Below are 12,034 nucleotides of genomic sequence, written 5' to 3'. Positions count from 1 at the left end.
AAGCACTGCAGATTATCTGGACCCGAAAATTACCTCAGGTGGAAGATAATATCAATTAAATTAAGCATAGTAAACAAGAAAAATAGAAGAGTGGATATATCTCCTTTCTCTACTAATAGTTACTCATTAGCCAGATGTAGCGCTCTAAACAAGGTAATCAGATCATCAGGAAATGGAAAAAAATTAGAAATTATCAGGGTCATTTTGAAATATGAATTTATATTCATTATCCTCAAAGATAAGCCTTGCTCTAAGAATATGTTTTGCTAAAAATATTGGCTAATAATTATATGAAACCATTATTGTAAACACTTTTTAAAAAGTGGTACTTAAAACCTGAAGGCAAACCTCTAAATTTTTTTCAGCAATGTGTAAGGTCTCGTGGTCCTCAATTTAGTCGTTCACAAATTTCACTTAACCTAAGGAGAAGAGTTTTGAAGCCTTTTTTGAGGGTTCTAAGTAAAAATCCTTGTACAAAGGTTCTCTCGTATTTATTACAGAGCACCTTATTTATTATCCAGTGTCTCTTTGTTCTATTTCTTTGTAATAAAAGCTGATTTTTATCAGGGAGGGTTGGAAATAGCTGAATTTTGAGGGGAAAGGTGGAACTGAAAAACAATTACGGTGACTAAGTAATCTGTGCCACAGACAGGCCCCTCAGTCATTGTCCATGGCTTCTGGGTGACAATCTCCCATCTTCTCCTCCTTCTCAGCCTTCCGGTACTCACCCACCCCCACTTCCAGCTGATCGTTTTCCTCCCTAATTTTCTGAGAAAACTTCATGACACTGCTACCACCACATGTTCTCATGTGGCAGATGACCCATCCTTGACTTTTCCTCCTGTGTCTAGAGATCCGGGCTCCTCTTCAAGGCCAGCCTTCTCCCACATGCACTGAGTCCAGTCCCCTCCTCTCGACTTAAGGGCAGATTGCTTTACTAAAAAGAAAAAATAAATTGCGTGAATATGAGGGGAGAACATGTACATATGTGTAAAACGTCATAATCACCTTGCTTCAGAGTAGCACAGTGATTTAAATAGTGTTATTGATATACTTTTGTAATGTTTCCGTGTTTCATACAGATGTCTTACATGCCTCCTTACTTGATAAAATGTGAAATTTTCTTAAGGTCAAATAGTGATGTGGTTTTTTTTAATTTTTATATGCAGTCCCTTATCTCCCTTAAATGCCTACTCGTTAGCTAAATATATAATTGAAAGTACAGGTGTAACTAGTTAGATGCTGCATGCAATTTGGTGTTTTACAACTTAAAAGATATGTAACTAATTAGGAGAGAGTTCAGAAGAGATCTCCAGAGCATTGTTTTGTCTATAAAGACAGCAGTTGGACTGGCTTTAGGAAGGACAGACGAGAAACTGCTCCCCAGTCAAAAAGAAGTTTAATTCAACAGAGATGAAAGGAAAAAAGAAGAGGAAACAATTTTGAATAGTAACTTTGAGGAGGACTTATAAGAAGAATTAAATATTGGAATGTCACATGGTATGATTCTACAAACTGCCTGGTTCCTCTTTTGGAATATATCCAGAATCCGACCTCTTATCACCACCTCTGCTGACCACTCTGATTCAAAACACAATTATTCTTCTTTGGATTTACTGCAACAGCCTCCTAACGGGTCTCATTTCCACCTCTGTCCTATTAGGACAAAGGGATGTGTTAAAGTATACGCCAGATCATCTCACTTCTCTGCTGAAAACTCTGCAATGGCACTGGGTTATTTTCAGAGAAAAATCAAAGTGTTCACAGTGGTCTCCAAACCCCTTTCAGGATCTGAGCTCTGTTCCTCTCTGAACTTCCTTTCCACTGGTATTCTCCCTGGCTTCGTCAGCTCTAACCTTACTAGATCTCTCAGACAATCCAGGACACCTCTCATGGTCTTGAAAATCGGCTCTTTCCTCTCTCATTCCATTTTTCTCATTCCATTTCTGACACTCCACACCCACTCAGCTCATTGTAAGTTCCGGCTTTGGTGAATGTCTGGAAACATACCACACTGCCAGTCTCTCATTTAACAGAGATAGTCCCCCCTAGATATTGTACAGTTGTTTGATTTAACAACTCTGTCTGTAATATGTAGATGTGATTTTAGGGAAAATTATACTTAAATTTGATTTTCTAAAAGAAACAAAAGAAAACTTTAGGTGATAATCTACTTTGAGGTATGAAAACAAAAGATGACATTGTCTGAGAAACAAGAATGAGTACCATAGGAAACAGCTAGATGAGATAAAAATGTAGAAGGGTGAGATGAGAAAATACTAAAATAAGATTAAAAAAAATGCAGTAGCAGAGTTAAAATCTATATGGGAAACCATAAAGAGTAGAACATAAAATCAGTTATGTAGAGTTCAGATTTAAGGAGTTACCATACAATGAAAGAAAACGGGCAAATTGATGGCAATTTCAAGCTATGATTTATTGTTTTTACAATATTCAGTGTGCTGAATATTTTATCTAATTTAGACTCATTTAATTATACTATAATTTTTATCTTTATTCCCATTTTATAAGTGAATAAACTAAGACTTAGATAATTTTCTCAAGGTTGAGTTAGTGATGGAACTAGAATTTGACTGATATTGGTCCAAACCTTTATGTTATTCTGTCTTTAGAATACTTTGGCTTCTAAAAAACATACACAAAAATTGAACAAATAGTAAGATGAGTATCTATATTTAACTGTGAAAATTGTAGACATCAAATTTCACCTCTCAAGATTTCAAAATGTATCTTCTAAAGTCAAGAACATTCCATAATATAATCACAATATATCATCATACCCCCAAATTCAACATTGATACAATAATTTTATCTATTATAGCCAGAACTCAAATTTAACCACTTGTTCCCAAAATATATTGTATAAGTTATTTTTTCATGCTGGAGCCAATTAAGAACTACGTATTTCATTTGGTCTTTAGTTTTCTTTAATCTAACAAGATCTCTTACCATTTTTTGTCTTTTGATATTGACATTTTTATGAAGAGTCTAGGCCAGTTATGTAGAAATTACCCACAATCTGGATGTCTGACTTTAAACATTTTGATAAGAATCTTACACAGGCTAATAGTTCTAAAACATCTGGTTTCATGTACCCTTTATATGTTTAAAAATTATTGGGATCCTAATGAGTTGTTATTTGGATTACTATAGATCAATATTTATCATATGAGAGATAAAAACAAAATTTTTGAAATCTTTTATTAACTCATTTAAGACAAGCAAACTTATTAGATGGTGACATGTTTTACATGTTTATAGGTCATTTAATGTCTGCCGTAACAGAATGCAGCTGGTTCTCATACCTTCGTCTACATTCATCTTTTGCAATATTTTGTTTTGGTTGAAGCATATGAAGAAAATGTGTCACACAGATGTCTGTTTGGAAAATGGAGGAGTGCTTTAATTGTCTTTTCAGGTTTGACAAGTGGAGGTCATTTCATTAGTGGAGGATTGCAAAAGGATGATTTTCTGCTGTTATTCTTTCTAATTTTATTGGCTATAAATCTTCTTTTAATAGTTCTTTCTCCCTTCCAAAAGTAATTTAGTAATCTTAAAATATATTTTTTGCTGGAAGGCTTATTAGATGTTTAATTATCTCCCTTTATTTATCAGTTTTTGAAGTAATGAGTTTGTGCCTTAGCAGCCTTCAGTAGTTTCTAGTGAATTCATTTTGTTTCTTTCTTTCCTTTTTTTCTTTTCTTACATATTATATGTACTCATGGCTTTTTATATACTCAATGCATTTTAATCATTTAAACTAAATTATTTTTAATGTTCAAATGGTCTTATCTTCGGTCAGTGTGTCTCAGACAATTTTATTAGCTCTCAATAACTCCAAATTATATCACAACAAAGTAACCCAAGCTCAACTTGTCCATTTCCAGTGCCAGCCATGTCCCCAAGAAACCCTGTGTTATGCAAAGTGCTGAAAACCTCGTGATCAGGACTTAGGTGCCAGCTGGTGGTGGCCGACCAGGACCAGTGAAGTTTAATGCCGCACTGGCTGCTCTCAATGAGGTTGTCTGGCTAAGTCTCATCTGGCCTGCGGATGGGCGACATTAGGGCCGCTGGCCAGCGCTATTGTTTTGCCGCCAGCCAGACTTTCCCAAGACAAGGTTTTATAGAATACAGAAAACAGTAAAACAGGGCCAGCGGGGGTGGGGAGGTGGGGGGGAGGCAGACCGCCCATGAGCAAGCTGTGTTCTATCAAAACACTGGCCATGTACAACCCAGGTTCACCTCCAGAAGCAGCTCCTCTTTGACCTTTCTTAGGCCCCGTTGCTGCCGCCGTCTCCCAGTCTGCTTACAGGTGGCCTTCACTCTGTTTCCACAGGGTGAAGGGGGAGTTGGGTGTGGGAAGGGGCTCATGTTTCCAGTTACCATACACTCTGCTCCTTTTAGATGAAAATATTAGACATGACAGTCCGGATGCAGCATTGATTGCTGCTATGGTACTCTTTACTTCTGGGCATTTTCAGTAGACAGTATCAGCAATGATAATAGCATTTCAAGAAGATAAAAGGGATTATTTAAAAGAAAAAAATAGTGTTGGGATATATCTGACAAACAATAAATACTTGTTGAATGAATGGGATTTTGTGAAACTATACATTCACTTAACAAATATTAAAAAAAGATATTATGTACCCTGTACAGATAGGTTAGAAGGAAACATGAAAATGAAAATGATGACATGCTAATGAGATTGTAGATAATTTTCTGTTTTGAATTTCCTTAATTGGCTGCAAAATGTTTCTAATAGAATTTATTAAATAAAAAATGTAGATAATTGCTGTATTCTTTTTTTTTGTATACACTGAGTTTGAGCTACCTGCAGAGTGATGGTCAGAGCTCAGGATGAGACTTTAGAGCCATGAGAAGATGGTGAAACTACGCACATAGTGTACAGAGTGAAACACACCATGTAAAGGAGAGGCAAAGGAAGAGGGATTGGCAAAGGGAACTAGGAAGGGACTATTGGAAAGACAGATGAAGATTCATAAGAGTCCTGCCCTCTCCTTCCCGCCCCCCAAAAAGGAAGGGGGCAGGTGGAGAGAGAAACTGCCAGTGGCAAGTTATTTATATGGAATGTCAAGAAAAAAATCCATAGTATCTAGAAATGAAGAAACCTTTGATGATGTTAAGCCACGTTATAAGGACAGTGAAGCGTGGCCACTTTATAAACCAAATAACAGTATGCTGAGGAGTAAAGAAGTTGGCTAATTAGAAAGTCAAATGAAGAGGACTTTTTCAACACCTTAGATGACAAAAAGAGGGATGGAGTCAGGGAGAATTTAGAACAAGACAGAACTCCTTTCTCTGTCTCTCACTGTTTCTCTGTCTCTCTCTCGACGATGGAATTTTTGGAATGAAAAACTTGAGGATATCACTGGACAGGGGAGACTAAATAATTTAGAAGAGAAAGGGGGAAATGGGTGGCGAAGATTTGAAAGCAGGCAGGAAGGAATGGTTTCAAGTACAGAGACTGGGAGTCCTGGTAAAGGGGCACTCTTTCTCCGAGGCATTGGAGAAGGGGTACTGTTATAAATCATTTAAGAAGCAGGAAGGAGACAGGTCTGCAGCATTCCAGCTGTCAGGATTTCACGCTCTTTGTCTGGGTGTTTGTGGCCTAGGAGCAGAGAATAGGACAGCATGCTTTCAAACAACAATTACACCATGAGCACTGTTTAAGTTTATCCTTTATATATTATGGAAAATCTTGTTTCCTATTTTCTGTTCTTTCCTCTGGTGAGAAACATGTTTAGATGAATGATTTATAGATAGATAGATAGATAGATAGATAGATAGATAGATAGATAGATAAAAGAAGGAAAGAAAGAAGGAAGGAGGGAGGGAGGGAGGGAGGGAGGGGGAGGGAGGGAGGGAGTGAGGAAAGAAGGAAGGAAGGAAGGAAGGAAGGAAGGAAGGAAGGAAGGAAGGAAGGAAGGAAGGAAGGAAGGAAGGGAGAGAGAGCCAGAGGGAGGGAGGGAGGAAAGAAGGAAGGGGAGAAAGAATTCTTGTTCTTAACATGATACAAGCCATCTTATAAAGCAAGCCGATTGCCAGTTCACCCTGGAAGGGGTGGGCCTGTATCACCTAAAGGGATGATTCTTACATTGGTAAGTGAGGCTATTAAGTTCTTTACTGCTTTAGTTATTCAGCACTCACGTAATACGTGGCTCAAACCACCTGTGTTAGCGCATGCCACTTGGCTCTTTAATAACAAGCCCCCTGGGCTTTTCAGTGAGGAGATGTACCATCTTGCTGTTACCCAAAACTGCTTCTGTCTGTCCGTTCTCTTAAAAATTTGTAATTCTGGAGTTGTCAGCCTCTTTAGTCTCTCTCTCTCAGCACAGCTCAGGATTCCTAATAAAGAGAATAAAATAGTATTATGTAGTATGTGAACATAATTTTGTGGAAGAATATCTTTTTAAGAAAAGACCACTTATTCTTTGTCAAAAACGCCCATATTAAATTTTTCACATTGAAGAAGTCTAAATAAGCTGATGATGTTGAAATACTCATGTCTGTTTTATAGGAATTTGTCGGAAAATAGGAGTGCCAAAGAAGTAAATTTTCCACTTAGTTAATATTTAAATGTCTAAGCTAACAAGTTGTTTTTTTTTTCATTTTTGTTCAATCTAAATTAGATTGTTCCATGCCTCATTAAACAAAACACACGTTTTTTATTTATAAAATCATCCTTGTTGGATATTACATTCATATTGTGGACCTTTTGGAGGTTAAAATAGTTTCCTCGACATAAAATGATCCCAGGGTCACCTATCTATCTATCTATCTATCTATATATATTTTTTTTGTAATTTGTTTTGTCCTCTCCTTCATTGAGGATTTCTTATTGTTTTAAATTGTTCTCCCTTTATCATTATTTCTATTCATCTTGTTTTCTAAATTTTGGCCAAAATAAACCAGGTGACCAAGTCATTACAATTAGTGACATTCTTTACACACTATTCATAATCATTAGACCCTTTAAAAGTGAGCTAACTCCAGGATTTTTTAGTAGAATTAAAAATAGGTTTATACAAAGTTAGTTTAAAGACTTATTTCATTTTTCTGTCTGAATCTGTTTCCTTGAATGTTTAGATTTTAGAGAAAATATTAATAAAAGGGAGGAGGAGAGTTCACTAGAGTTTGACTGTTTTATATAACTAATGCTTCTCAGCAACTTGAAATGCCAGAAAGGTCTAAGGGCATTCTGTTGATGGCACCATTAAAAAGATACACACATCTTGAACAAAAGGTTTTTAAAGAGCCATGGAATGTATTTCTAAGCTGTGTTCACCTCCGTGAGGCTCCTGAAGGCACAGGTAAAGTCCTGAGCAGGCATGGAGCATTACCCATGTTCAGCAATGCTAAGCAAGAGGCTGGCCGAGACAGCCATGCACTTGCTGATGTGTACTTGTCTTCCTTTTCATTTGTCATTGCAGAAAGTTCCCATTGCTCTTTGGACATTGAAAATAACTTTTACCTTTTTCTATTTTAGGACAGCATAATTACTTGTGTGCTGGAAGGAATGACTGCATCGTTGATAAAATCCGCAGGAAAAACTGCCCAGCATGTCGCCTTAGGAAGTGCTGTCAGGCCGGCATGGTCCTTGGAGGTAATGTTGATGTTTTCATCAGCAGTATACTGATATTTACCCTGTACAACTGCGGGTCAGAAAATTCAAATTTTCTCATTCACCTTTGTTCTTTCTTTGCTTTTTCTATCTTGATTATTGTTGTCTGAATGAAGCAACCAATGCTATCTCATTATCTGTATAGATTCCTCCCAGCATATAAGGTCTGTTATGAGAGGTAATAAATCTCCATTTTTCTATATTGCTTATAATGATATGTTATGGCCCGGCTGGTGTGGCCCAGAGGTTGGGCATTAAGCCAGGAACCACTGGTTAGATTCCTGGTCAGGGCATGTGCCCAGGTTGAGGGCTTGATCCCCTGTGGGAGGGCATGCGGGAAGCAGCGGATAGAAGATGTTCCTCTCATTATGGATGATTCTATGTCTCTATCCCTCTCCCTTCCACTCTCTGGAAAAAAATCAATAAAAAATCAATAACTATATATATATATATATTATGAATGTTCACCAACTTTTCATTAAGTGACATGTGTTGAGTCCTGAAACTGCATTTATTGCCTGCATGACCTTGAATAAGCCACCAACTTGTTCTGGGCATCAGCCTCCTTGTCTATAAAATGAGAGCACTAAAGACCCTTCCAGACCAAAAGCTGATTCTGTGAATCCAGAACATTAATCTCCATCCCTCTCACTCTCCATCAACCCCTGCCCATTCTCTTTATATAACTGTATGTTGAGCCCTTATACTTACCAAGTACTGTTTCAAGTTCTGGAGTATAGCACAAAACCAAATGGACCTTGTGACCCACAGGTTGAGAACTGCTGCTGTAGAGCCTAAGACCATCGGAAAACACAGATATTTACATTACGATTCATTAACAGTAGCAAAATTATAGCTATGAAGTAGCAACAAAAATAATTTTAAGGTTGGGAGTCACCACAACATGAGGAACTGTGTTAAAGGGTCCTGGCATTAGGAAGGTTGAGAACCATTGCTCTAAGCCCTTCTCCCACCAATCCTTTGGGAACTCCACTGAACGTTCACTGTCCTTGCATGTGTGTTACTTTTGCCTGCACCATTCTCCCTCCACTCCTTATCAACTCTTACTTAGCATGGTGTGTGTGTGTGTGTGTGTGTGTGTGTGTGTGTGTGTGTGTATGAGAGAGAGAGCGAGAGCGAGAGCGAGAGCGAGAGAGAGAGAGAGAAAAGAGAGAGAGAGAGAGAGAGGGGAGGGGGAGGGGAGGAGAGGGAAGAAAAAGCACTGGTAGGGGAGGGCAGGGGAGGGGAGAAAAAGAATCTTCCCATCTCTCCAGTCACTGCAGGGGCAGGGGTTTTATTTGGGGAGGTTGAAAGCCCTTGAGCCAGCCTGGATTGGACTGCCCTGACTGGACTTACTTCAGCATCCCGCCTCTTAAAATGGAATATTGACCAAATTGACTGAGTGGAAGTGATGAGAACCAGCTGTGCTACCCAATCCCAGAATGAGGCACTGGGAATTCATGCCTATTCCCATCCATTCATATTCTCTCTCTCTCTCTCCCCCCCCCTCCCCCCCCCCCCCTCTCTCTCTCTCTCTCTCTCTCTCTCCCCCCCCCTCCCCCCCCCCCCCCTCTCTCTCTCTCTCTCAGCTGTTTGAACAGTACCATCAAACAGCTGAAGCTCCTCAGGCTGCCTAGGCCCCTGTGGCTTCCAAAGCCAGCGGGAGACAGGAGAGCTACAGGAGGTGGGCAGGTGCCATCCACCCTTGAATCTTGTTTTGTCCTGCTCCATCCTCTCCACCAGGGTCCCTGCTGGCAGTGTATTCAGGATGGAGCTCAGCCAAATCAGCACTGTGGCTTTCTGCGCATTCTTGAATATAAAATCCATCAGTTATCATTTCCAGGACACAGAGAGAGTATTTGGAGAAGGAAAGGGGACGTGGTCAGAAATAGTGATTTCCACTTTGAGGAAGGGTGCCCACTCTTGAGGTAGCTTCCATTTGTTCTAATCATCCTACTATTATAATGGAAAAGTGATTAAAAATGAGCAAAATAACATGATGAAACACATGACCACGGATAAACTGGGGTTCATTTAGAAGGGAGACTCCATTCCAGTCAGAAACAAGACAAACCACAAGAAATAGAGTTATAAGAAGAAGAGAGCCTCAGAGAAAACTTAGAACTGGGATGAAAGGAACCAAAGTAACATCAGAGCAGAATCACCAGCAAGACTTCGTTAGTGCAAAGCTGTGTTCGTTGACTCCAGTTTTCTTCCTCATAAGGGCAGAACGGCTTCCATTGTAGGGCTGAGTTTAACTCAGAGCTCAACAGCCCCGTCCTCAGAGATCAGAGTGGGAAGTAGTCAGAAGTACTGGTATGAGCAGTTGGTTATCTCTGTCCAGTCATACTGTCCTTAGTTTTGTTGTTTTCCCATCACTTTCCCAAGGTCCCGTGTTGCCATCCTGAAGCCCAGTTCTGAAATCTCATGACTATTTCCCCCTTTGCATAATTCACTTCAGTCAATGAACCATCTTTTATGGGTTAGACCATAAAATTATTTGTCCCAACCAGGACACTGCTGAGGATGAGATGGAACCCTATCAATAATTAAAATTAGTATAACAGATGCAAACCCAGACCATTAAAAGATGCAAATATGTTCCGGCCAAAATGAATACCTAAATTTCTGGGGGTGTAGCTGAAATGGTCAAATGTCTATTTATACAGTATTTAACATATTAACATGTTATTTTCATTAGATACAAGTATAAAGATCTCTTGATTTAGAAGTCTTGTGTTTCTACTTTCACATTTCATTCAAACTAATTTTACAATCTGTTGGCAGCAGGGTCCTTGCTTCAGCAGAGCTGCTAATCATTCTTTAGAGCTCATAATTTTGTCTAAGATGTTCAATATGTAGCACTTTTTGAGTTAATATAAATCTCAATAAGCCAAAAATATCCATTCACATAATGTAAAAGTTTTATTATTTGCCCTATAATAGGTACTATTTTTGATTCCCCATAATATAACAATTTTCTGCATTATTAATTAGAAAATATATTAAGCCCACTACAAATATTTTTTAAAATAAACACTGATGTCTCTGTCACTCAATTTTTAACATCAGATTATGTTTTATATTTTTTAAATTTGTTATTATATTTTATAAAGAATAAGATATTACAGATATTTTGAAGCTCCTGATATGTTCTTTTCTGAACCCATTAGATTCATTTTTTCCTCACAAGTCACTTTACTAAATTATTTTTGATATCTTCATACTTGTAATTCATATGTATGAATCTTTAGGTAATATGGTGTTATTTTTAACTAGAGGCTCGATGCATGAATTTTGTGCAAGGGGCTTGGCCCTCATAGTCCCCGCTTCCTCTGGACCAGGCGTCCTCAAACTTTTTAAAGTGGGGGCCAGATCACGGTCCCTCAGAGAGCTGGAGGGCCGGACTATATGAACTACTAATTCCTACTGTAACACCTCGGCTGCGCTCACTGCCCAAAAAACCTGGCGGGCTGGATCAGACTCCTCTGCAGGCCGCATGTGGCCCGCGGGCCATAGTTTGAAGACACCTGCTCTGGGTGGTCTTTCTGTTGTTCAGTCTAATTAGCATATTAGTTCTTAATCATATAGGATAGTTATATAAATGGTATTGTTTTATACCTTTTCAATTTGCTTTTCTCACACATTGTGTTTTGGTTTTGTTCGCATATGTTTACATACTAGAAGCTCGGTACACAAAATTCGTGCGTGGTGGGGGGGGTGTCCCCTAGCCCAGCCTGCACCCTTTCCAATCTGGGATCCCTTGAGGGATGTCTGACTGCCCGTTTAGGCCCGATCCTGGTGCAGGACTGCTGGCTCCCAATTGTTTGTCTGCCTCTGCCTGATTGCCCCTAACCGCTTCTGCCTGCCAGCCTGATCACCTTTTAACCACTCCCCTGCCAGTCTGATCCATGCCTAACTGCTCCATGGCTGGTCTGGTCACCCCTAACTGCCTTTCCCTGCCAGTCTGGTTGCCCCTGACTGTCCTCTCTCCTGCATTCCTGGTTCCCCCCAACTGCCCTCCCCTGCAGTCCTGATTCCCCCAGCTGTCCTCCCCTGCTGACCTGGTCTTCCTCCAACTGCCCTCCTCTGCCAGCTCAGTCACCCCTACCTGCCCTTCCTGCTTGCCTGATTGTCTCCAACTGCCCTCCCTTGCTGGTCTGGTCTCCTCCAACTGCCCTTCCCTGAAGGCCATCTTGTGGTGGCCATCTTGTGTCCACATGGGGGCAGCCATCTTGTGTCTTGGAGTGATGGTCAATTTGCATATTAGTCTTTTATTAGATAGGATAACTAGTGTTTCATTTTTAACTTCTGTGTGATAAATTTCATGAATATTCCACAGTGCTTTTCTTTCTTAATGGCTATTTT

General features: G+C 39.5%; 1 protein-coding gene across 2 annotated transcripts in view; it reads left to right on the top strand.

Moving 5' to 3' along the window:
• PGR (progesterone receptor) overlaps positions 1-12,034 on the top strand; it is a 67,761-nt gene that overhangs the window by 19,039 nt on the left and 36,688 nt on the right. For both annotated transcript variants that reach the window (XM_036427094.2, XM_036427093.1), the window contains exon 3: positions 7,532-7,648. In XM_036427094.2, the coding sequence (XP_036282987.1) occupies positions 7,532-7,648 (117 nt within the window). The remainder of the gene's footprint in view (positions 1-7,531; positions 7,649-12,034) is intronic.

The sequence above is a fragment of the Pipistrellus kuhlii genome, unplaced genomic scaffold (genome assembly GCF_014108245.1).
Source record: "Pipistrellus kuhlii isolate mPipKuh1 unplaced genomic scaffold, mPipKuh1.p scaffold_m20_p_9, whole genome shotgun sequence".
NCBI classification, from domain to species: Eukaryota; Metazoa; Chordata; class Mammalia; order Chiroptera; family Vespertilionidae; genus Pipistrellus; species Pipistrellus kuhlii.
The sequence above is the reverse complement of the archived record's forward strand: the minus strand, read 5'-3'. Positions and strand labels throughout refer to the sequence as shown.